This window comes from Panthera leo, chromosome F3, assembly GCF_018350215.1.
Source record: "Panthera leo isolate Ple1 chromosome F3, P.leo_Ple1_pat1.1, whole genome shotgun sequence".
NCBI lineage: Eukaryota > Metazoa > Chordata > Mammalia > Carnivora > Felidae > Panthera > Panthera leo.
In genome coordinates this window covers 1540072-1566678 of record NC_056696.1, presented here as the reverse complement: position 1 = coordinate 1566678, position 26607 = coordinate 1540072, and the positions used below count along the sequence as shown (strand labels likewise).

General features: G+C 48.2%; 1 protein-coding gene across 3 annotated transcripts in view; it reads left to right on the top strand.

The window, feature by feature from the left end:
* The window catches only part of NVL (nuclear VCP like), an 89165-nt gene that overhangs the window by 54757 nt on the left and 7801 nt on the right, over positions 1 to 26607 (top strand). For all 3 annotated transcript variants that reach the window (XM_042924501.1, XM_042924504.1, XM_042924502.1), the window contains 4 exons: positions 4186 to 4292; positions 21267 to 21343; positions 22776 to 22864; positions 25441 to 25511. In XM_042924501.1, the coding sequence (XP_042780435.1) occupies positions 4186 to 4292; positions 21267 to 21343; positions 22776 to 22864; positions 25441 to 25511 (344 nt within the window). The remainder of the gene's footprint in view (positions 1 to 4185; positions 4293 to 21266; positions 21344 to 22775; positions 22865 to 25440; positions 25512 to 26607) is intronic.

Below are 26607 nucleotides of genomic sequence, written 5' to 3'. Positions count from 1 at the left end.
CGAGTGAGCGGATTTTGTCTTTGCAGCGGTGGGATTTGGGCTGACTTCTTCGCTGCGGACGTGAGAATTATCTTGACTCTGAAGACTCCCATCTGTGCCACATCGAGGTGGGGAGCCACTTAGCAAGCTGTAGCAGTACTCCCAGGGCAAGAAGTTAGTGTTCTCAGCAGCTGGTGGCTGGGGTGTGGAAGCGTCATCAGTTGGCGGGACCTGTTAATGGATTGGCTGTGGACGTGAGTGAGTGGAGCCCGGCCGCGCCTCCAGGTCTCGGCCGGAAAGACTGGAAGGATGAGCTGGCCTCAACCAAGGCAGGAGAGAGCATGGTTGCCCCGTTCGGGGAGGACATGGGAGAAGATCGGGGCGTCTGTGAAGTGCGTCACGTCCCAGATGGCTCTCTGTCACAGGGAGGTGCCGGTGTGCGCCTGCTTCTCACTTTCTACAACGCCCATTCCTTGCCCTCTTTCCCTCTAGAGGACGCTAAGAGTGCTTTTCCCTTTATCGTCCTCTAAAGTGTAAGAAGCTGATTGGTACCTACGAGCTCTAGACACACAGCACTGGATTTTCTTTGAGAGATGGTGTAATGCATCGAATTTTGGAAAAGTTTTTGATAGAGCGTAGTTTGCCATCCCATAGTAAGATCTGTATAAAGTGCTTGGTGGGGGTCCTGGCTGGCTCAGTCTGAGGGCCTGCGACTCGATCTCGAGGTCATGAGTTCAAGCCCCATATTGGGTATAGAGATTACTTAAAAAATAATAAAATCTTTAAAAAAATAATAAAGTGCTCAGGGTGCTTTTTACTCGAAATGAAGTAAGTAATTCCTTAAAATAAACTAATAAATAAATTTGTAATAAACTAAATATGGTGCTTGTCAGTTAGAGATATTAAATGATTATAAAATTCCTAAACTAAGTGCCTCCTAATTATGATTGGGATTGTTTACATCAGGCTTCATTTTTGAGCATGCAGCTCTGACTTTTAATATCTACTTGTATATTCAAGTTAAAAGATGTTTCCACCATTTGGTATTGGCATAGACACAGACTTACAGATCATTGAAACATGATAGGACCTACCTATAAAATACCTATAAAAATATTCCCCCACGTATCTGGATGATTAGTTTTTTGGGGTTTGTTGTTGTTGTTGTTGTTGTTGTTGTTTCCTGCTGCAAAAAGCTTTCCTGTTTCCATTTGGTCCGTGGCTCGGGAGCAGGCTCCAGGGTGTTGCAAAGCTGCCTGGTGGCCACAGAGAGAGGCTCGGGCACCAGCCCTGGCATCCGGGGGCTGCCGGAGGGGCCCCTCACGGGCTGCTGGGCTCCAGAGACCCCGAGTCATGCTGGGGGGTGAGCCTTTCCAAGAGATGCCGGCCTCGCCCAGCCTGGGGAGGGGGGCAGCCGGCCTGCGGAGGTGAGTCGGGGGGTCGCCCATCTTCCTGATGAGTTTCACCTCCGTCTAGGAAGTGCTTCTCCTGGAAGTCACGGCGCTGGGGGTCTGCGCGGGCCAGACCCAGGGCGTGTAGATCCAAACGGGCCTGGTCCAGACCAGGGCGGCTTCCGTGGCATCCAGGCTCTCACCCCCCCATCCTGGCACCTCTTCTGCACGTCTCGGAAGAGGGCGCGGCTGCTGTGCTGGTTTTGCACCTTCAAGAGACGCTCAGCACCCTCCCGCTTCTCCTTAGCCAACTCGTGGGAGAAGCGGTCCACACCCTCCAGAGCCACATCCTCCCGGTGGAAATAGGAGCCCAGAGAGAGGGAGGGGTAGGAGGCCCACGGGTGCTCGTGGACCAGGACGTTGACGGCGGCCTCCACCTCGGTGGGATAATTCTGACGAACCTGGGAGCTCATGGTTGATCGGTAATGAGGAGCTGAGTTCAGAATAGGGTGTCGTCCGGTCCCGGAGGCAGAAGGTCTGGCTAATTGGGTTTTTATAGAACACGAAGGCCATGCAGTAGAGAAAGAATAACGTTTTAAACAAATAGTGCTGGGACAGTGAGATATGTGGGAAAAATAACCTTTAACCTGTTAGAAGCCACATGAAAAATTAACCCAAAATGAATCAAAGACCAATGAAAAGTCACATCTGTAAAACTCCTGGAAGGAGGCAGAGGAGAAGTGTTTTCTACCTTGGACTAAGCAAAGATCTTTTAGGTATGACATCAGAAGCACAGTGTTTTAGAGCAAAAGGATAAATTGAGCTGCTCTTCACAAGGACAAGCCGCGCAGACATGGAGGCAACATTTACAGAATGTGTCTCTGATGAAGGATCTGTATCTGCAGCATGCGATGGATTCTCAAAACTTAGCAAAAGAAAAACATGAAAAATTGGCTAAGGACCGCACAGACGTTCACTGCAGTAGGGATCCCGGTGGCAGATAAATATGGGAATGTGCTCGGCATCTGGTCGTCAGGGAGATGCAGGTGAAGGCCGCCGTGAGAGACTACTACAAACCCTACATTAACCAGGGCACCGGGGCGGGGGGGTGGGAGGGTGCTCGGTGTGTTGAGCATCTGACTCTTCATTTTGGCTCAAGTCGTGATCTCACGGTCATGGGACTGAGCCCCACATCGGGCTCTGTGCTGGGCAGGAGCCTGCTCGGGAATATCTTCCTCTGTCCCTGCCCCACTCGTGCTCGCTCTCTGAAATAAAAAAAAGAACTAAAATTAGAAAGATTGTACAAGCAACTGTAGGGGATGTAACATGGCACAGCTAATTTGGAAAACGCTCTGTCGGATTCTTTAAGACCAGCACATCCTACAGTGTGATGTTGCCACACACGGAGGGACTCACCGGAGAGAACGAGAAACTCACGCAAACACATGTCCACGTGTGCTTCTGGTGGGCCAGAACTGGAAACCACATGTTCATCAGCTGAAGAATGAATACTTCTTTCTGTCCTGAAATCGAGGCGTATCCATACAGTGGGATACTGCCCGCAACACAGGATAAGTACACACACAGGAACTTAGGTGAATGTGGATAATTGTGTTAAGTAGAAGAAAGCAGAGCACACAGAACGTGCTTGCACTTTCTTGGGGTCAGGGAAGAGCAGGAGAGAAAGGTCACAGTGGGGTCCCGTGTAAGTTTTTAAACTGCAGAGGTCTCCTGGCCCCTGAATGTGTGGGGCCCTTTGCCCTGTAGAGTAAGATGGCGCCCAGGCGCGCGGGGCAGCGCTGCATCACGATGCCGCGAGTGTTGTGCAGTAATCGTTCTTTCCCCATTTCCGAGTAGTTTATCCTCGCATCTTGAAAGTCCAGTAGCTTGTTGAACATTGAAAAATCACTGAATGAAGTATTTAGCTTCCCCAAGGTAACTGAAGAACAAAACTAAACAAAATCAGAATTTCGGCTCTAAAGAACTCTGCTTCTTTATGGAAGAATAAATTAATGGTTAGGTCTCAATACGTGCATTAGAAAACACGAGTCCCATCATTTCTAGGTGTGTCTGTACACGAACAAAGGTCTTCTTATTGTGAAGGGACCATTAGAAGCGATTAGGCTTAAGAAATGGGCTCTTTGTTCCTAATGAACTTCAGTGTCAGGCAGTTTGGGGTTTGCTCTTTGCTACCGTTACCAAGAATATGGTGGCCACAAAGGAGGGTGGAACTTTCTTCTGGGGGACTCAGGGAAGGCTTCCTGGAGGAGACCTTGTTTGAAAATTCCAGTAGTGTAAATGAGGAAGAAAGTGTTTCAGAGGAAGGAACCACTGAGAGCAAAGAGGAGGAGGCTTGAGGCTTCAGGTTGTCTCAGGAACAGCAAGAGGTCTGGTCAGTGGGGTGTGGGAGTCAAGGAGAATATGAGAGAGGGCACCAGAAAGGGCGCGGTCAGGTCTTGAGGGCCTGCCTGCCGTGGTGACAGATGTGGGCTAGTTCTGCAGGCACCACACAGGGTCCCAGAGCGGGGAAGTGGACACACGGGACCAGTGAGGAGCCCCCCTCAGCCCTGACTGAGGGCAGGGTCAGGAGAAGGCGCCCATTCAGAGGGGAGAGAGAGGCCTGGAGCCAAGCGGGTTCGGCCAGGAAGGTGGGTGGGCTTTTCTTAAGGATATACTTTGATGAGCAGGAGTTTTTAATAAGTCTAGTTTATCAGTTTTTTCTTTTCAAAAAAAGTGCTCTTTCCACCTCTCACGTTAATTGTATTATTTAAAAAGATTCTGTTTTATGAAGTCTTGATTCTCCGTTCTTCTCCAGATATCATTGACCCTGCAATCCTGCGCCCAGGACGCCTGGACAAAACACTTTTTGTGGGTTTGCCGCCCCCAGCGGATCGCCTGGCCATCCTGAAAACCATCACCCAAGTGAGTACAGGAAATGGCGTATTTTGGGTGTGTTTGTCTCGTTGCAGATACAGACTAGCATCTGTCGCTTTCAATATTTGCTCGGCTGTGTCTCCCAAAGACAGATTTTGATCGTTGAAGAGACTGTGCATTCTTTGTTATTTGCTTAAAATGACAGGGATATTTGTTAAGTTTTGAGTGAAATGCTCAACTGATATAATTGAGATTTTACTCTGATCATATTGTTTTGTTCTTTTATTTTTTTAATTTTTTTATATAAAATTGTTTTTAATGTTTTTTTTTTAAATTTTTTTTAAATGTTTATTCTTGAGAGAGAGACAAAGACAGAGTGTGAGTGGGGGAGCGTCAGAGAGAGAGGGAGACCCAGAATCCAAAGCAGGCTCCAGGCTCAGAGCTGTCGGCATAGAGCCCGACGCAGGGCTCGAACTCACAAACTGTGAGATCATGACCTGAGCCGAGGTCAGATGCTTAACTGACTGAACCACCCAGGCGCCCCCCCTTTTTTTTTTGGTGTTTTGTTTTGTTCTTTGAGATCTTTGATTGTTACTTTACAGAAATTTTCTTTAGAGGGATTTGAAATGGAATAGAAACTTTTGGACAATAAATACAGGCTCATTATAAATATCCAGAGAAAAACTGAGTTTTGAAACCACAGTGTTGAGTCTGTCCTCCATGCTGATGTGTACCGTCTTTTTTTTCTTCTTTTTTTTTTTTTTAACGTTTATTTATTTTTGAGAGAGAGATAGAGTGTGAGCGGGAGAGGGGCAAAGGGAGAGGGAGACACAGAATCCGAGCTGTCAGCACAGAGCCTGACTCAAGGCTCAAACTCACAAACCATGAGATCATGACATGAGCCGAATTTGGACGCTTAACTGACTGAGCCACCCAGGTGTCCCTCTTTTCTTCTTTTTAAGTAAACTCTACATCTACAGTTAAGCGACCGACATCAGCTCAGGTCATGATCTCTCAGTTCATGAGTTCGAGCCCCGCATGTGCTGGGGCTCAGAGCCTGGACCCTGCTTCTGAATCTTTGTCTTCCTCTCTCTGTGCCCCTCCTCACTCACGCGATCTCTGTCTCTCTCTCTCTCAAAAATAAACATTAAAAAAAAATTTTTTAATAGTTTATTCATTCTGCTATGTTCCTTGAGTTCTTTCTTTGATTAAGAATGCCTGCTGGTTGTTGGGGCACCTGGGTGGCTCAGTCGGTTAAGTGGCCGACTTCGGCTCAGGTCATGATCTCATGGTTCACGAGTTCAAGCCCCACATCGGGCTCTGTGCTGACAGCTCAGAACCTGGAGCCTGCTTCGGATTCTGTGTCTCCCTCTGTCTCTGCCTCTTCCCTGGTCACACTCTGTGTCTCTCTCTCAAAAATAAATAGACATTAAAAAAGTTTTTTTAAGTCTTTTAAAGAATGTCTGCTGGTTGTTACTATACTTATGACATAGTAGCCGGAATTGAGTTTTTCTTGGTCACACAGTCTTTCTTCCTGGTCTTTGTAGAAATTGCAAAATTATTTTTTGACTTTTATTTATACGCATATATATTTTTTATGTAATCTCCATGCCCAACGTGGGACTCAAATTTATGACCCAAGATTGAGAGTCACATGCTCCACCGACTGGGCCAGTGGGGCGCCCGTGTTATTTATCTATTTTTAACGGAGTTATAGTTGACACGCAATATTATTTTAGTTTCAGGTGTGTAGCATAGTGATTTGACATTTTAAATGTTTATTTATTTTGAGAGAGAGAGAGAAACGTGTGAGCAGGGGAGGGGCAGAGAGGAGGGAGAGAATCCCAAGCAGGCTCCGCACCGTCAGCACAGAGCCTGATGCAGGGCCGGAACCCACGAACGCTGAGATGAGGACCTGACCAGAAATCCAGAGTCGGACACTCGACCGACTGAGCCACCAGGCGCGTCCGTTTCTGCAAAATGCCTTTGGGACGTTGAATCTGTAAAGATGTCTGAGGCCGCTGTGCGCTTTCTCTTCCCCCCTGGGGGATGATCTGCTTTTTCTGCCTGGTCTGCATTTGGGAAGCTGAGTAAGGGCGGCGGGTGCCTCACTGCCGCTGGTGGTCTGCCGGCTGTGGGCGCACATTCTGGGTGTGGGGTGCCAAAGCTGCTGCAGGCAGGGGGCTGTGTGTCGGACGTCTGGATACCTCTGATTCCTGCGCTGGGCTTTCCTTCTCTCAGGCGCCTGATTTCTGCTCTGTCTCTCTTACCGTTGGTCCCGCGCTTTGGCTTCTGCCTTTTTCTCCGTGGTCACTGTGCCGGGTGGACACTGGGAGCACTAGGAACACTGCGCCCGTGCTCCCGAACTCTCTCCGTCGTCCCTTCTCCCGTCCCTTCTCCCCGCCGTGCTTCCCTCCCTCTCTCCGCCCGCCACCCCCAGCCCTGCTGCCTCCTTGTCCCAGTGGGGAGGCCCGCTCCCGCCTCCGTCCCTTCCCGCTCTGCCGGGAGCCAGGTGCTGCTGCTGCCTTGCAGTCGTGTCCTTGATGCCTGGCGTGGGAGAGGGAGCCCAGCTGGCACAGGTTCACCCTCACGGGGACGCCCGAGTGGGCTCCGTCCTGGAGGACGCCCCGTGTGGTGACCTGGACCTGCCCTATCCACCCAGAGCGCGGCCCGTCCCCACGGCCGTGCCCCCGGTGCCGCAGGGCCGCCTGGGGGAAGGACGCCCCCCTTCTGTACTGGCAGAGGGAGACTCTGGGCCGTTGCTTCCAACTGCAGGGAGCAGCGTGTGCGGCCGCCTCCCGACAGAGGAGCGAGGGCCCGCTTTGTGGGCCGAGGCCCCCACTGACAGCAGTCTGGAAGACCGCTCGGAGGAAACGGAGGCAGAGGTGGTGCGGTGAGGCTCACCGGAACCCGGGCCGTGTCGGGCGCAGCAAAGAGGACGTGGGTGTGAGCACCGTGTCCGGTTTTCGTAGGATGCTGGACTGACCGTAGAGTCGAGGGGCAGACACCGAGGAGGGTGAACTCTCTGCTCAGACCGCTGAATAGATGAGGGTCCGGGGACGAGGAGGCGATGCTGCTGGAGGTTCTGGTTCCCCGGGGGTTTTCCAGGCTGGAGTCGGCTCGGAGCTTGCGAGTTCTCGGCAGCCCTCTGGCTGCCACCAGCACGTGGCTGCAGGTCAGAGACATGAAGATGTGCCGCTTCGTCCCGGGGGCTCTCCGTCTACCCGGCCACCCCTGGGCAGCGTCTGGGGACATTTATGTAGGGCGGAGGCCAGGGGTGATGGTGCTGCCGGACCACCTACGGGGCACGACACGAGTTATCCGACCCAAAGCGTCAGTGACACCAGGGGACCCTGCCGCGGTTGTGTGTCCAGTGAGTATGGTGACGAGCGTGTGGCCTTTCTCTCCCGCCCCCGGCTCTGTCTGGGAGCCGCGTTCCCGAGGTTTTGTTTGCTTTGGTCAAAGCCTCTGTGTACGGATGTAAGCACCCCCGAGCATGTGCGTGCGCTCGCTGTTTGTGCCCACAGGTCCCTGCAGTGGCCATGATGTGATAACTCACACTGGCCCCTGGGATATCACTCATTAAGGGCGGAGACCGGAGTGCGTGTGCCAGACAAGACGCAGGTGGCGTTCAGGGCCTCGATCGACGGTTGTTTCAGGTGTGTTTCGTCCTCTGTGTGGCGCTTGGCACCGGGGGACAACTGGACACTTCTTCATCTAGAATTTTCAGTGCTGTTTGCCAAAATAATTAGTCCTCAGACTGAGGAGCGCATGCTCAAAGCCCCCCACTTTAAAGGTAAAATTACTAAGAAAGTAAGACAGTAGAGGATTAGCCTGCGTTATCGTAAACTACCTATATTCCCGATGGCGTGTGAACTCTGAGGACCCTAAAACCTAAGACGTAGGCCTCACCGCTGAGGGGCTTGTCTTCCAGACCAAAGGATAATATGATGTTTATAAAACAACAAGCATATTCATTCATTCCCGAGGAGGGAGGAAAACGAAGGGAAGATAGCCCGGCCGCGTCCGCGTATGAATGCAGAGGGCGCACCCCCAGGGGGCTTTGTCGGCGTCTCCCAGTGTGACCTCCGGTCGCACGCACACTGCCCGCCACCTGCACACCGTGACCGCCAGCCGCCCGCTGTCGCTGGACCAGCCACGTACTTTGACCGCCAGCCGCCGGGAGGGCTGTGAGCGGCTCACCTCAGTGAGGTCAGCACTCTGCCTCGGCGGTAGGTTTGCGGAGATGGGAAGGGGCTTTGCCCCGAGTCACCTTGAAAAGGTGACATGTGAGGGGTTGTCTTCAGATGTCCCTGCAAGGGAGGGTAGACCGCGGGGACACTGAGGTCGGTAACAGAGCCACCGTCACGTGTTAGCCAGGATGGGGGAGTCTGACCATTTTGTGGCTTGGACCCTGTGTGCGCGTGTCTGCGTTCAGACACGGTGATGTCAGGGCTTGTTTGTGTCATTTTTGTCTTGGTCCGTCCTGGTCACGGGGCGGCCTTGTGTGATGTCCACGTTCTGTGACGTTCTGTCCAGCAGGAGAACAGCACCGGCTGGCCGTGAGTGTGGACATTGCCGGGCAGCAGTGAGGCCCGCCTGACGGTGTTGGGAGCCGCCCGGCGTCCAGGACTGCTTCTCTCCTCCGCCTTGTGTTTCCACATGTTCTGTCGTGAGCGTGTAGTATATTTGTGGCGGAGGGGGGGGGGGGGTGGTTTAAAGAATGGTTTTCTGGCATAAATGTAGAGGTTTAGGAGGAAGAGCGGAGAATCAGGCAGACGTCGTCCTTTGGGCAACTTTCACGCACAAGGTTGTGAATGTGGAAAGGAAAAAAACAAAAAGACATTTGGATAGAAAAATCAGTTTGACTTTAAAAAGCAGCGTTTTGTAGCATTGTGGTTTGAACTGTTACGTGCTCGGTCCTCAGCCTGTGTCAGCGGTGCAGGCAGAGGAGGCGTTCGTTCCGTGACTTCCTCTCTGACCTCAGTGGGTAGTTCCGCTCGAGTTAAGGGGGTGCTCTGCTCTCCCTCGGGAGCCCGGGCGCCCACCCTGCAGAGAGGTGCCCACACTGCAGTGTGCTCCACCCCTCCTGTCCCCCTCCGCCTCCCCCTCCTCTTCCCCCCTCCCCTCCCCTCCCCTCCCCTCCTCTCCTGTTCCCACCCCCTCCTTCCCTCCTGGCCCCTTCCTCCCTTCCTGCTCCCCTTCCCCTCCTCCTCCCCTGTCCCTCCTCCCCCCTCCGTTCCCCTCCTCCCCTTCCCCTTCTCCCTCTTCTCCCCTTTCCCCTCTCTACTCCCCCTTCTCCCCCGACCCCCCCATCTCCCTCCTGGAATGTTCTTGTTCATAAAGAGCCAGAGTGGGCAGAGGGATAGGACTCAGGCCTCTGATTTCAGGGGAGAGTCCAGTCAGACACCCTGGCTGCACACACTGTATAAATCAGTCCCACCTGAGAAAAAGTGGCATTTTCAATGTTTACCCTTCCGGTTTCAAAGTTTGCTGGCATCTTACTTGAATCCCCCAGATTGTTATATATGCTGTTTCTTCTTATTAATGCATGAAATAATATGGAGAGATTACAATAAAATTCTTTCATCTTGGTCCTAAAAGTCTGAAAAGATCTGTAGGTCAGAGCAACTTCTCCGTATCTTTTAGAGTCTTTTAGAGTTTTCTCTTTAAGAGAAAAATTAGTGATGACAAACTACTTTTCTTTGGTGTTTCTGGTAATGATGTGGTAACTAGAGGCTTATCAGTAAAAACCCCCTTGGGCAAGGGGGATTTCTTCTTTTAACTTCCATTTCTTCCTTAAATAAACATCATTAGAACTTGCCCTCTATCAAAAAGCCAAAATGATCATTTGATAACTGCCAAGGGCTTTGAGATAATAGTCTTTTCTTATATAATGCTTCTTTAAAAATGTTTATTTATTTTGAGAGAGAGAGTTAGAGAGTGGGCAGGGGAGGGGCAGAGAGAGAAGGGGAGAGAATACCAAGCAGGCTCCACACTGTCAGCCTAGAGCCCAACGTAGGGCTCAGACTCACCAACCATGAGATCATGACCTGAGCCGAAATCAAGAGGCCCTGCTTAACCGACTGAGCCACCTAGGCACCCCAGATAATGTGTGGTTTTTAAAGTTACAATAAAAATCCCACTAAAAGACCCCAAATTCCCCATTCATTTTTTAAATTGTGTCCCATGAGACTAAAATATATGTTAATATCTCACCTGGAAATGTTATCTGTCCAGTTTTCATGAGCCAAGAATATCAGATATAATAACAGGTAATATTTTTGAAGGTCATAACTGTGCATGTATGGATATGCTTAATCCTTCCAACTGCTTTTTGAACTGTTTGAAATGAGATATTTAAATATTCAACTATCGTTTCCATTTTAGTGATGAGCAAACCGTAGCTCACAAAAGTGGGGTATAGACATGTATATTTCTATATGTATATGTTTAGAGACTGGCAAGAAATTGTAAATTAATGGTGCTAAGATGATGTTAATTTTCTTTATTTTTTTCAATCAACTATATAAATAGATGTCATTCTGATTCCAGACGCTGTTATATGACAAAGAATAGATTTCTCTGACTAAAGATAGATTTAGTTATTGAAATAAAAGTAATAGTACGTCATGAGATATTTTTGAACCTGAGCTTTCCATACATCTAGTATTTAATCAGAATTCTAGGAAAAGTAGTGTAAATGGGTCATAACTTCCTTTTTTTTCTCTGCTGTTCCAATTTTAGTATATGTGCTGCCGAAAGGAGCACATAACTTCCTTTCTCTTAATCGTGGTAATATGTTTAACTTAAATTTATCATTTTAACCGTCATTTTTTCATTTTTATTAGTTTCGGGTGTACAATACAGTGATCCAACGCCTCATACAACATGCTCGTCACAAGTGCGCCCCTTAATCCCCATCCCCGCCCCCCCACCTCCCCTCTGGTGATCAGCCGTATGTTGTCTAGAGTTAAGAGTCCGTTTCTTGGTTTCTCTCTTCCTCTTTGTTCATTAGTTTTCTCAAGTTGCACATATGAGTGAAATCATGTGATATTTGTCTTTCTCTGACTTCACTTAGCATAATGCTCTCCAGTTCCATCCACGATGTTGCAAATGCAAGATTTCATTCTATTTTATGGCTAAGTACTACTCCATTATGTATATATACCACATCTTCTTTATCCATTCATCAGTCGGTGGACACTTAGGTTCTTTCCATCGACTATCGCCGATAGTGCTGCTATAAACATTGGGGTACATGTGCCCCTTTGGATTAGTGTTTTTGTATTCTTTGGGTAAATACCTAGTAGTGCAATTGCTGGGTCGTAGGGTAAGTTCTATTTTTAACTTTTTGAGGAACCTCCACCCTGTTTTCCAGAGTGGCCTCACCAGTTTGCATTCCCATCAGCAGCGCAAGAGGGTCCCCTTTCTCCGCGTCCTTGCCAACATCTGTTGTTTCTTGTCTTTTTGATTTGAGCCATTCCGACAGGTGTGAGGTGATCCCTCACTGTGGTTTTGATTTGTATTTCCCTGATATTTGGCGATGTTGAGCATCTTTTCATGTGTCTATTAGCCTTTTGTTTGTCTTCCTCAGAATAATGTCTATTCAGGTTCTCTGTCCATTTTAATAGGGTTATTTGGGGCGGGGGGGGGGGTTGATGTTGAGTTCTTTATAGATTTTGGATACTAACCCTTTATTGGATATGTCGTCTGCGAATATCTTCTCCTGTTCCATAGGCTGCCTTTTAGTTTTGCTGATTATTTCCTCCACTCTGCAGAAGATTTTTATTTTGACGTAGTCCAAACAGTTTAATTTCACTTTGGTTTTCCCTTGCCCGAGGGGACCTATCTGGAAAAATGTTTCTATGGCCAAGGTCAGGGAAAATCACTGCCTACATTTTAACCATTGTTAAGTGTACCATTCTTTGGCATTGGTACATTGACGTTGTCAGACAACACACTTGAATTGAGTAATTTAAAGATCAAATTGGCTTTATTCAACAATTCATGAATGTGGGAACATTTCATTTCGTCCAGCAGGTAGAAGGAACTCCGAAGAGCTGTAGAAAAAGAAAGGCTTTTAAAGGCAGAAAGGAGGTGGGACAAGGAAGTGTGTTAGCAAGAAGTGTGTCGTTTCAGACCAGGACACCTTCCTGAGGGGTTGGAAGGGCCTTTTGCGGGGATTGTCTCACTAGTGCTGACCACTCTCCCTGGTGTCAGGAGGTCCCCTGGCTGGTGTGGACCAGGGGTTCCAAGCTGACGGCTGACGGTCCCCTCCCCGTGTCAGGAGGTCCCCTGGCTTGTGCGGACCGGGGGTTCCAAGCCGACGGCTGACGGTCCCCTCTCCGTGTCAGATGGTCCCCTCCCTATGCCAGGAGGTCCCCTCCCCGTGTCAGATGGTCCCCTCCCCGTGCCAGGTGGTCCCTTGGCTGGTGGGGATGGGGGTCCCAGGTCGACGGGCTGAAGGTCACCTTCTGGGAGAGGCCAAGACCGCAGTTGGGTTGGGTGTTAACGTCTCGGTTTGCCGACTGGGACTCGGCCCGAGTGAGTCCGTTTGGGGCCTTGTCTCCTTCCGAACAACTGCCCCCTCTTCTGACCCGCCCCTCGGCCTGCCTCAGGACGCCAGAAATGGGAGGCCTGGGCGCCACTCCCCGCTTGCGCTCTGCAGGCCCGGCAGCGTGTGCTGACGCCCCGCGGTCGCGACTTGAGGCTCACGCCTTTTAAGTGGCTCCTCTTCTTCGCTCCTCTCCTGGCGTTCCAGTCGCGGGGGGCCGATTCGCCCGGTGGTCAGCGCTGCGCACAGGCCTCCGCAGCTTCTGAGAGAGTCCAGCCGGCCCGCGAGACCACGGTGGTCCCGCTCAGGGTGGCCCCGGCGTCGGGAGTGCGCTTCAGAGCCACGGCCCCCGAGACCCGAACCAACCGAAATCGAGCCAGAGAAAGACCGTGTTGAGGGAGTGACCTTTGTACGTGAAGTGGCTCGTTCGGTGATTTCAGGAGGCTGAGTTTCAGCTTCGGCAGAAACGTTAATACGGTGGTGGTGGCCGCAGCACGGACGCCCCCTTGTGCGACCAAGACACGATCAAGGCCTGTCCTGCCATCGGAAACAAGTTGGGCCAGAGTCTTAAGGATTTTCATTAGATGACTCTGCTTTAGTGGCAGATTTTCAAGAGTTAAGGAGAGGTTCCTCATCTTGGCTTCATTTACATTTATTCCTAACCAAATTCACGGAAGCTGGGACCTGCCAGAAGGAGCTAATTTTGAATCACGAGGGCCTTCTGGTACAGCCAGGGAGTCCAGCAAAGTTTAAGGGTCTGAGGACCACGCGGATGGTTTTATTCTGGTTACCTGTGCCTTGTGTCTTCTTTGTATAGAGCCTGGACGCGAGGTTCCCTGGGTTTGGGTTTGTTAGAGACAGGGAAATGGACCGTAGGCGCAGAGAGACAGGGGTGATGGAGAGGGGCTGAGTTTGTTCGAGAGAAACCGAGGCAGGAGGCTCGTGGCAAGTACAGCGGTCACGTGGAGGTTGGATTACCCCCTTGGTCTTGGCCTGGGCGATACGGATGATGACATTATCTTTTCAGGCCGATGCCAGGGGGAGGGGTTTGTGTTTAGTGACCGTGCGGAGGCCTCGTCTGGCGTGCTGGGAGGAAGCAGGCCACCTCGATGGTGATCGCTTCTCCCCCCAACTCGGGTCCCGCTGGCGCAGGCGGAACCTCTTGTGCCGTGTGACGTGTACTCAGAGGTGAAGCCCGAAGTTTGCTGCCCTCTGGGCAGTGAGGACCACCGGGCGTGGCCCCTTCAGAGATCCTCATCCACGAAGGGGGCCGAGGAAGTGGAATGTTATTTTGGAGAGTTGTAGCCAGATGTTTGAGGAAACTGGAATTCAGGACCGGTCTCGTGACAGGTGGGTAACAAAGCCTCAGAGGCACCTAACAGGATTAGAAGGGAGGATGACGGAGGTGCAGAGAAGTTTGTCTCCACAGTTACCTTCATTTTTCGGATGTTAGGGGATCAGGTAGGGAGATAGTACATGTTTCATCTTTGTTTCCGAAGGTATACTTTACCCGACTGTTGTAGGTCACGTCTGGTTCCTCAAATCTGGAAAAATAAAACGTAAAGAACCAGTGCCTCAAGCAAGAGTGGTAAAATCTGTAACCTCAGTTCGTTCAGTCCCACGTTACTAATTCTTGTTCTGTTCGAATCAGGTTTTGCCATGAGTTCTGGAAATTCTTACCCAGTTCGTTTTTATGATCTTGAAGTCACCAGAAACCTGTGTTTGCCAGGGCATTGCTGTGAACCTCCTTGATGACCCACTTTGGCAGGAACATTATTGCAAAAGCATCTGAGTAAAACAGTAACTCTCTATAAATGACAAACACCTTCAAACAAGGCCCATTGTTAAAGATCTGATTAGAGTTCATTGTGATAGAGTTGATGGGAGATTTGATTGGTTCTGTGACGCAGCATTTTTAAATGAAAACTGGTTTTATGATGATAACCTTATTCCAGGACGTGTCAGACTCTCTCTGCAATAGTTCTGTAACTGCACAAACACCACCCTGGTTGTACTTCTTACTTGATATGCTGGTTTTACATATCAAGTGAGCCTTGCTTCAACATGTCCCTCTAGAAGGAGAGAAAAAAATCTTTTGAGATGTTTTAGGGGCCCTCTGGTCAATTTCAAGATTAATTCTAAGATAAAAAAACAAAACAAAACATTTAGGATTTGAAATTGGGAAGTAATCCAAGGAAACTTGTCCTTGCTGCAGATGAGATCAAGTTCAGATTCAGTTGTGCATAAGCACACTTGGCATTAAAGCTTTTTTTTTTTTAACCCTTAAAATTCAATCTTACCTTGACCATGCATAAAATTATTTCTCAACTTTTAAAAACCTTAATTTATAATGAAAATTAAGAAGTGAACAATCGTGAACTGTCCCTTCACTAGCCTTCTGTGCCTTTGCAAATTTATAAATACTTCTTTTTTTTAATTTTTTTTTTTTTATGCCCAGCATGGAGCCCAGCGTAGGGCTTGAACTCACAATCGTGAGATCATGACCTGAGCTGAGATCAAGAGTCAGATGCTTCACCGACTAAGCCACCAGGCGCCCCTGTAAATACTTATAATTGCTAGAACTGTATGCTTTCCTCACAGTAAATGCTGTGAAACACAAAACATGTTTCCTCCCAGACCCAAGGATCTCGTGTTCCTCTGCAAAGCCAAATGTAGAAGAACCTGGTTTTAGTAGTGTTTGGGTATTTCATTTGGGGATGACCTAGGTATGCAGTGAATTTCATTTAACTCATCATTTAGCAAACCTTAGCTTTAAGGTTTTGAGTAACCAAAAGATTTTGGAAACTATTTGCTGAAAATTCCACCTAGAAATTGTTCCCATTTACATCTGTGTAAATCATTTGTTCTTAACAGGTATGTTTAGATTACTTTTTTTTTTTTTTTTTTTTTTTTTGGAAGACAGAGAACGAGCAGGGGAGGGGCAGAGTGAGAGAGAGAATCCCAAGCGGGCTCTGCAGTGTTAGCCCAGAACCGCACTCAAGTCTTGAACTCTCAAACCGTGAGATGATGGCCTGAAATCGAGTCGGGTACTCAGTGAACTGAGCCACCCCAGTGCCTCTGGATTACTTACGAAAACTTCATTGACCTGGGACACATAGTTTTCTGACCAGCCAGTTTTGTAACTGGTAACAGGAATGTATCTGATTAGCAAACCAGGTAGAATAACAGTTGCCTTATATTCAATGTTAGTTCAAAGACATGTCTATTCTAATTACACCAACAAACCGAAAGTAGCGTTTAGTCACCAAAGATTATCCTAGATCATGTGAACTTGGGGGAAAGAAAGCTCCAAACACCTGGGTTGGGTTTTGTATTTTTAAGAGTCTTAGGAATCCTTCCACAAAGCCTATGGAAGGCTTTTCTTTCCGTCTGGGTACATAGTTTAGGGGACAAGGCCGGGAAAAAGTTCCTAAGCAGGCTCTGAATATCAGCTTCTACTTTAGCCAAGTACTAAAAAAATCTTTTTAAATATGCTGTCTGTTTTAGCTGGGACAAACAGCAAATGTTTCTGGCAATATCGAACCAGTCGTTGGACTTAAAGAGTCGTCACCAAATAGGGTGCAGAAAAATTTTTCTCTTTCTTTTTCTGCTGGATACACAGAGGTCTGGGAGGGCTGATTTGGGGGGAGCACGTTCACCCCCGGGTGGCTCTTGTTTGTTTCCAGGATCCCACGTGTAGTTTCCACGCAGGTGTGAGGACAGGGAGAGGCCCTGCACCTGCCAGACTTTGACAAGGTTTCCCGCTAAGTATCATCTCCGTTTGCCCCGGCTGTTCTGGGGGTGAGGCCGCGCCAGCCAGCGGGTCCCCCACAGCCTCAACCAGCTCGGGGATGGCCCGTGGGGCCCTCCTTACTGGGGAGATGGGGTGTCTCTGCTGGAGCCACTTAGGCCGATTTTGTTCACTCTTGTTCCAGAGTTCGTCCTTCAGAATCGGATCCGTGGCCTGTCATCCTGTTTCCTGCCTTCTATCAACCCATTAGTCTTTGGAGTGAACGCAAGTGTAGAAACCTTCAAGGATCCTCCTTGGGTTTAGGAAATTATTTAGCTGGGACCTTGAATTTGGCAGTTGGCCAAGGATTGAAAGCTGCCCCAAGAGGATTGCCGTGGCTGTGGCCTTGGGTAGTCTTATTTGGAAAGGCACCTATTTGATAGTCTCCTCAGAGTGAAAGGGGTTGAGGCTGAGGAGAACTAGAAGGAGGCGGGGAGCCAGTGATGTCTCACAGCCTCTCATTTCTCATTTCGCTTTAGCATTTGCCATAGATCTTTCTTTGTAGCAGTTTTGGAGTTTTGGAGCATTTTGGAGGCGTCTTCATGCCAATTTAGATAAGTATCCCATTCTCTTTGGTTTCGGAACCCTTTTTTTCTTTTAGTATTATTTTTTTAACGTTTATTTATTTTTGAGAGAGAGAAACACAGAGTGTGAACAGGGGAGGGGCAGAGAGAGAGGGAGACACAGAATCCGAAGCAGGCTGCAGGCTCCGAGCTGTCAGCACAGAGCCCGACATGGGGCTGGAACTCACGAACCGTGAGATCATGACCTGAGCCGAAGCCGGACGCTTAACCGACTGAGCCACCCAGGCGCCCCTGGAACCCTTGTTTTTAAGTGTATTTTTAAAATTATCAGGGACGGGGCACCTGGGTGGCTCACTCGGTTAAGTGGCCGACTTCGGCTCACGTCATGATCTCACGGTTCCTGAGTTCCAGCCCCTTGTCGGCCTCTGTGCTGACAGCTCGGGGACTGGAGCCTGCTTCGGATTCTGTCTCTCCCTCTCTCTCTGCCCCTCCCCTGTTCACACTCTGTTTCTCTTTCTTTCTCAAAAATAAATAAACATTAAAAAAAAATTTTTTTTTTTTTTTAAATGATCTATCAGGGGCGCTTGGCTGGCTCAGTCAGTGGAGCAGGCGACTCTTGATCTTGAGGTCATGAGTTCAAGCCCCACATTGGGCATAGAGCCTACCTTTAAAAAAAAAAAGTAATCGTATCTACTTGTAAGACTCCTCATGGTGGCCACTGTAATTTCCCAAAGGGCTGGCAGCAGTTGGTGGGATCCAAGCTGCAAGTGGAGTTTAACCCACATTTCTGTCTGGCCGTGGTTTTGAGCCTCCAACCTGACAATTCCAGACTCAGTTCTCAGGACATAAAAAGGCCTAGTAAGATTTTGCCATTTTTGCAGATATGTGCAGCTTCTGGGACTGTAGTTCTTAGACGTAAAGTAAAAGCAAGTGTGCTGGATGGAGGTGGGCCTACACCTGAGGGTTGGACGCTTAACCAACTGAGCCACCCAGGCGCCCCATCTCCAGTTTCTTCCATCGGCGTTTTACAGTTTTCAGAGTACTCGTCTCTCATCTCTTCGGTGAGGTTTATTCCTGGGTATTTTATTGTTTTGGGTGCAATTATAAATAGTGGTGTTTTCCTAATTTCTGTTTCTGCTACCTCATTATTGGTGTATAGAAATGCAACAGATTTCCGTACATTAATTTTGTATCCTGTGACTTTTACTGAATCCAGGTATCAGTTTTAGCAATTCTTTGGTGGAGTCTTTCAGATTTTCTATAGACTATAATGTGGTCTACAAATAGTGAAAGTTTGATTTCTTCCTTGCTGGTTTGGATGCCTTTGATTTGTTTCTTGTCTGATTCTGAAGCTGAGACTTCCAGTACTCTGGTAAATAACAATGGTGAGAGTGGACACCCCTTGTCTTGTTCCTGACCCATCGAGGATGATGTTGGCTGTGAGTGTTTTATATACAGCATTTATGATATTGAGGTATGTTCCCTCTGTCCCTAGTTGTTGAGGGTTCTTATCGTGAACGGATGTTGTGCTTCGTCAAATGCTTTTTCGGTATCTATTGAAAGGATCGTATGGTTTTATCCTTTTTATCCATTGCTGATGTAATGTATCATATTGATCTACAAAACCTTTTTAAAGTTTGTGTGTTTATTTTGAGAGAGAGAGAGAGAGAGCGAGCAGGGGAGGGGAAGAGAGAGGGGGAGACACAGAATCCCAAGCAGGCTCTGCACTATCAGCACAGAGCCTGTCACGGGGCTCAGACTCAGGAACCACGAGATCATGACCTGAAGCGAAATCGAGAGTCGGATGCTTCACCCACTGAGCCACCCAGGCACCCCGGTTTGCGAGTGTTTTATTGAGAATTTTTGCGTCTATATTCATCAGGATATTGGCCTGTAGTTCTCTTTTGAGAACTTTATCTTTATCTGGCTTTTGAGAACTTTTGAGAACTTTATCTTTATCTGGCTTTGGTATCAGGATAATGCTGGCCTCATAGAATGAATTTGGAAGTTTTCCATCCTTTTCTGGTTTTTAGAATACATAGATACTAGTTTTTTTATTACCAAAATAAATAACAAAGATTTAGGAACTTCCAAAGCTTCATTCAGTTGCAGACTTGACCTGCAGAACTCAGATTTCTTAATTCCTGGTCCAAAGTTATTTCTTCTTCTTAGACCTTTTTAATGAAGTACAGTACACGTACAGAAAAGTGGACGTATCGTTATATGCCCGCCGTAAGAGTCTTTGCAAACAAAACCTCCAGATCAAGAAAGAGAACATTTAGGGACACCTGGCCGGTTCAGTCAGTGGAACATGTGGCACTTGATCTCAAGGTTGTGGGTTCACCTCCCACGGGTGTAGGGACTTCTTAAAAGTGAAGTCTTGGGGCACCTGGGTGGCTCCATCTGTTCATAATCTGCCTTGATTTTAGCTCAGGTCATGGTCTCAAGGTTCATGCGATCGATCGCCACATTGGGCTCTGTGCTGACAGTGCAAAGCCTACTTGGGATTCTCTCTCCCCCTCTCTCTCTGCTCCTGCCCTGCTTGTGCGCTTTCTCTCCCTCCCCCTGCCTCTCAAAATAAATAAACATTAAAAAAAATTTTTTTTTAGAAAAAAATAATCTTATTTTCGGAGGTATAAGCAAGACATTACCCAGGTCAAGTTAGCCTTGCAAATTAACATTTGTATGATGAGACTGGTTTTGTCTGCTCAGAGAATTTTTTAAAAATTAAATACAATCTTTTTTTAAAAGTACATGAACATTAGCAGTTACATCCATAGAGTGGTGTTGCCGGGGCCGGAGAGGGGGTTCAGGAGGGTCAGTGGTTAGTGCGTCCGACGTTTCATTTGGGGACGATGAAGAAAGCTGTAGGCACGGATGGCTGCACAGCACCACAGACGTACTCCCTACACTAAAAATGGTTAAAATGATCAATTTTATTAAGTACATTTTACCACAGTGAGAGAAGAGGTGACCACCAGAGCCACAGAAGCTGTGCTCCCCCTGCTGCCACCACCTGTGCCCACGGTTAACCGACTAAATGGAAAACCTGTGCAATAGAAGAGATCATGCCGTCTGGCCGTCTAGTTTACACACAACTGGAGGGAAAACAGAAAAAAGCACCAAGATTGTTTGCCTGAGGTCCCCTGGAGTTTATTCCCCGTGAGGACTTCCCGGATCAGAGTGCATCGAGCGGGAAACACAACTGTTTCTTGAACCTATGTTAGATGAGCATCTGTGTTTTATCAAATAATAGCAGCTCGCAGTTGTATAGTTTGTGAAATCCTTACGCAGGCCGAGCTGGGAAGAAGTGATAAGACACCGGACGTCTGCGTGCAGAGCCCGGCCGTCTGGCGGCAACCTCTGCTCTGGGCGCCTGCCGCGTCGATACCTAATACTCACCTTGAGGCTGAGTAGCGTGTTTACTCACTTATTTCCTGTGCGTTCTAACATAGCGTTTGCTACAACGGGAAGACCGCCTGCAGTGTATGTAAGTTGTGAATCAGAATAGTAAAGCAGATATCTACCCTCTGACCAGGTCATACATCTTAACTCACTAGAAACTGTTTCGTTTGCCTCTGCGGTTTCAGTCACTGAAATGTCACTAAATCCGCAGTGTGCGCACGCAAGGTGCCGTGGGGCGTATTCTGACGCTCGTCCTCTCCGGCTTCCCTCGGTGTGTGAGCCAGAGGGGCCTTGGCACCAAAGTCTGGATCGAGGTTCAGATAAGGCCTCCGAAAGCACACACGGAGCCCAAAGGGCTGTGTCGTCGTCCCTGGTCAAGTTCTGAGCCGCTCCGCCTTCCCGGCCGGTCCCACGTCACAGCAGAGCACTGCCCAAGTGTCCGCCACGTGTAACCTGCCAAGGGGAGGTGTTCCTCCCCTCTGGACAGCTTCGGGGGGCGGGTTTTGTCCCTGCTGTGGCTGCACGCTTTCTTTGGACATCACAGGCATCAGTCGTTTGCTTTCGCTTCGTCAGTGTTGGCATCTGCTTCTTAACCTTCTTCTCGAAACTGAAATTTTTAAAGTTCTTCCCATACTGGTCAGTGATACTCATTTAGTCAAGCGGCCGTTACTATTTACTAAGAGCCTAGAATGTGGAAAAGTACTGCTCTTGAAAGCCTCACTGGAAGCTGGTGTTTTCTCTCTTAGAACGGCACCAAACCCCCACTGGCCGCAGATGTCAGTTTGGAAGCCCTTGCTGGGGACCTTCGCTGTGACTGCTATTCGTGAGTACCCGGGTCTCGGGCCCGTTATGTCTCTCAGGCTCCATTTCCTCAGGGGCGCAATGAGGCAGAGTGGTCTTGCGGGGAGCACTGAGTCAGGGGTGAAACCCCTCTGTCGGCCTCTTCCTTCTTAGTGAAGGGACCACCCATTTTGAGGCCCCGAGGAACCCCGAGGTGCAGGGGTTGTCCGGACGACAGGACGTGATCAGAGCACTGTGGTGACAGCGTGTGAACGCCCCTCCCGCCCTGTAAGGAGAGTGTCTCCACCTCACCCCGGCCCTCTTGGGAAGTTACTGTTAACGGGGCAAAGGCTTAAGTGAGTAGTTTACAGCTTCAGGCGCTAAAATCTGAAAAGATGTTCCGTTCACAACAAAGGCCGTGTCACGGCAGAGCTAAGCCCGGGCCACATCCTTGGGTTACACGGCGTAGGGTGTGCATTATAAAGGGTCAGGGTTAACGTTGAACGGTGTGTGCTTAGGGTTTATGCTCCTGTAATCACTTTGAGAGACCGATAATTGTAGGCTTCAGCTACTCGTTTGTGATAAAGACGCCTCCACACCTGTGTAAGGGGTTTCAGTGTTAAGGAGAGCAGTGAACACCCAAGCGTGTGTGTAATTATTAAATAGCATTGTAAACCAGCACCTAACCGCAGAAACATTGGATTCACTTCACAATGTAAGCTCTGTGGGCATTTAAATTTTATATATTATCGGGGTTATCAACTTCAGACATTAAATAGGTTTAATGGCTAGAAATGAGGTGTTTCCCCCAGATTCAAACTCTTTCCCGAAGGGCTGCAGGAATTCTGTTTAAGATGTAATGTGGTGAAGCACCAGTCAGCACCAGCATTTTCCGCTGAACTCAGGAACCATGTTGACACGGCATATTATTGCCCAGAGTAATTATGTGAAGGCTTGCTGGTTTTCCTGTTTTAGCTCATTTATGGTAGGTCCACTCAGCTCAGGCTTGAATCAAGGGTATTAAAGACTTTCTAGCCTTTGTGTTTCCCTGTTTTGAACTAGGTGCCATAAATGACTTCTTATCTGAGCTTACTCGAGATGTCAGGTAGCGTGTGGGCGGTCAGCTTGTCGGCAGCCTAGGCCTTGTGAATGAAGATTTTACGACAAATGTGTCAGTTTCTTTCTCTTGACTTGGCGATTCACTTTTTGCATTAACAGTATCTATTGCTATTAGCATTGGAGTAGTTACGATTCATTGCTTTATTTGCATCGTAATTACCCTTCTTCTAAAAATTAGAAATATTTTAAGTAAAAGTGAGAAGCTCTTTCCTACTGACCGTCATCTGTTTACCCCACCTTTATCGGTTGGTTTCTTTCCTAATTGTGTAATATGTGACTGAAAATTGCTGTCAGACTTCTTTCTGTTCTTTGCAGTGTCTAAGAATAAATCAGTGAGGATGGTTATGTTTTTGCAGGGGTGCGGACCTCTCTGCTTTGGTACGAGAAGCTTCTGTCTGTGCTCTGAGACAGGAAATGGCGGAACCAAAGAGCGGGAGCAAGAAAGGTACCGTTCTTCCCAGAATTTCTCGGTTCCACTTACTTAGCACTCCGTATCGCTAAGGCCACTACTGACCCGGAAAGTGACCCTGTCATAGCAGCTCTTATCTGTGATGTTAGCACTGATGTTCTGCTGGGGCCTGTCCAGGAGCCCGCACCTCGCCTGGTTTCTGCCACATTTGCCTGGTCGCCTGCAATTCGTGGCCGCGCTCTCCCGAGTCCCACGGACCCTCACACGCACCTCCCTGTCCTCTCAGCCTGCACTTCATCTGCAGGTCAAGTCCATGTTGATCTTCTGTTCCGTGCATTTCCAAAACTTGTCTTTTTTTATTCCTACTGATTTTCTCTTTCTTCTCCTCCCTTCTTTCCTCTGGCTACCGAGAGTCTCCGAACTAACTTTTGTTCCTCGTCACCCAGCATCTGTGTGGGTTACGTTCATCAGCACCCACCACCCACGCCATAATTTTTGTTGTTTAATTGTCGGATTCAGGCACCTGAACTTCTTTTATCATAAGCTGTTTCAGATTCCTCTCGGAAGTAGGTGATGTAACTTGCAAAATTAGGGTATCTTGAGAGGAACGACATGTGAGCGTGCTGCCTGAGAGCCGAGTCTGACCGCGTTTAAGGATTTCTCGCTGGAAACTTACAGGCCTCCCTTCACATATTGGCCGCTACTACTAATAATGCTGTTTGGACGTGACTTGGTGATTGTTCAGCACATTCTGATGCCCCTGCCCTGCTGCACTTAGCCTTTCTAGTTCCCTGTCCTCCAGGGACTCTGAACGGGTCTCTTGCCGACCGATGCCTTCGACTACACATTTTGTTTTCGGCTCAGGTCACAATCTCGTGGTCGTGGGATTGAGCCCTGCATTGGGCTCTGCACTGGACATGGAACCTGCTTGGGATTTTCTGTCTGCCTCTGCCCCTCTCCCCCGCTTACTCATCTCTCTCTAAAATAAAATTTTTTTAATTATTTTTTTTTTAAGTTTGTTTATTTTGAGAGAGAGAGAGAGACGGTGTGAGCAGGGGAGAGGCAGAAGGGGAGAGAGAAAGAATCCCAAGCAGACTCCACATTGCCAGCGCAGAACCAAACATGGGGCTCAAACTCATGAAACCTTGAGACCATGACGTGAGCCAAAACCAAGAGTTGGACATTCAATTGCCTGAGCCACCCAGGCGCCCCCTAAAATAAAATTGTAAAAAAATTTTTAAAAAGAATTGGAGCTCCTTGTAATCCATTGTTGTGTTATTATCTTTGTACATTATATATATATATGTTATGATTCCATAACATCTAATTACATGTATGGACTCTTTTTGTTTGTTTTGAGATAGAGAGCTGGAGTTGGGGACGGGGAGAGAGAGAGAGAATCCCAAATAGACTCTGCACTATGAGTGCAGAACCCAGTGCAGGGCTTGAATTCACAAACTATGAGATCATGACCTAAGCCAGAGTCAGATGCTTAACTGACTGAGACACCCAGGTGCTCCATGGACTTGTAACTACTACGGAATAATACTGTCTGTTCCTAGTTAAATTATTGGAATTTATCTTAAAAAAGAACAGTTCCGGGGGTGCCTGGGTGGCTCAGTTGGTTAAGCATCCGACTTCGGCTCAGGTCATGATCTCACGGTTCATGAGTTCAAGCCCCACATCAGGTTCTGTGCTGACAGCTCAGAGCCTGGAGCCTGTTTCAGATTCTGTGTCTCCCTCACTCTCTGCCCCTCCCCCACTCGCACGCTGTCTCTCTCAAAAAATGAATAAACACCAAGAAAAAAAATTTTTTTAAAGAACAGTTCTAGTTGTTCTTCATTAAATATCACCATTAAAGGGTAAACAATGTTAAAGGAGGGCCCCCCAGAGGGTATGTGATGTCTCTTTGGGGTATCCTGCAGTAAAATCCGATGAGCACAAGGTAGGAGAAATGGCGAGACGTTGGCCAAAGGGTACAGACTTCCTGCTGGAAGATGAGCAGGCTCTGGGGAGCAGATGTATTGCGTGATGACTACAATTAGCAATATGGATTATGTATTTGAAAGATGTTAAGACAGTAGATCTTCGAAGTTATTACCACACATACGAAAAGTGATTATGTGAGGGGAGGGAGGTGTTAAGTAACCTTGTGGTGGCGGTCACTTTACCACATGCAGGCGCGTGTATCGGACCATCACACGGCACACCTTAGACTTACGTACGTTAGATGTTAATAATAGCTCGGTCAACAGTGGGGGGCGGGTAATGAAAACATGGACTTGTTTTGTTTTTTTCAAAGTGTAAGAATCTCTAAAGATGAACAAAGTACTTTTTTATATAATTTGTCCCAAAATAAACTGTTTTGATTGCCTCGATAGACACCGATATAAAACTTAAGCACTTGTGTGTAAGATTAAATATGGTCAGGTGTGTGTAAATTAAATGAAAATGAGAAAATGTCCAGAAAATGTGATAAGCAGACTGTTTGAGGCTTGAATCATTCTGAAAAAAAGCAGAAGCAATGTGATCACTCATTTCCCCACATTCCCTTGACCGATGGGAAGTGAGCACACTGTACCCACCCGTGTGTCTGTGCGTCTGCCCCACAGGTGAGCTCAAGGTCCATCAGAAGCACTTTGAAGAAGCTTTCAAGAAAGTGAAACCATCTATATCAAAAAAGGTAAGAAATGCTCTCAAAATGTGCACAGAAAAGAGACTGGAATCAAGACCGGTAGCTCATGACAACAAGGAGAATAATTGCCTTTGTGAGAACATTCTTGAGAGATTGTAGTTTTTTGTATTTCTTGGAAGACTGAAGCCAGAAGGGAATGATCCCTCGTGTCTGTCTCCACCCTCTTGGGATTTCTGATCCGTCTGGTTCACCAGTTATCTGAGCTTCTCCACCCTTGCAGGCAGCCTTTTATCTGCCTGGAGCCAGACTCGCCCTGGTGTCCAGGCCAGTGCAAATGTCCTTGCGGAAGGTTGGCGAAGGGCTAAAGGAAATGGCTGACATTTCTTTACATAAAACACCAGATGTTGTGTGTTTGCCTCTTACTGTGCCAAGGTGACCCGTCTGTAGTAACTCGGGTGGCTGCGGTGACACAGGGCCACTGGGGGACGTGTCCAACCCTAGGAAGCCTCTATCTCGGGTTCCGTCATCATTGGTCTGATTCACTTTCATGTCTTTTATGTCCTAGGAGTGCTGTATGCCTTAGCCATGAGACCTGCTTATTGCTGGACTCAAACTTCCTTTAAATCATTAGCCATTTATTACCTTAGGCCTGGTGTTTCCCACTGTAACTACTGATCGAAAATGGGGAGTCAAAGTCCTAGCGGTGACAGGTGATGGGCTGCCCTGTCGCAGAGCCTCCGGGCTTGTTCTGAACATTCTCGGTGAGGTGGCCACCTTCCCACGTGTAGTTATTCTGTAAAGATTTCATTGTTAAGTGATGGCTGTACCCATCGTGGAGCTCAGACTCACAACCCCGAGACCGAGAGTCACACGTCCTAACGACTGAGCCCGCCGGGAGCCCCAGCCTTACCACTGTTAACTTCAACACCCGGTTCATTGGTGTGGGCCGGTGGGATCTTTTAGGCATGTGACCGACTGCTTTTCTGGCTGCAGTCGAGCGAGAGTCCGCTGCACCGGGACGGAGTCCTCCCCGTCTGTGGAGAAACAACCGTCTGCCTTCCCCTCCCGGGCATATTGTCGACCACAGGGATGTGTGCTCGTTCCCCTGAGCATCTTCTTGTAAAACACGGTCTTCTCGATTAAA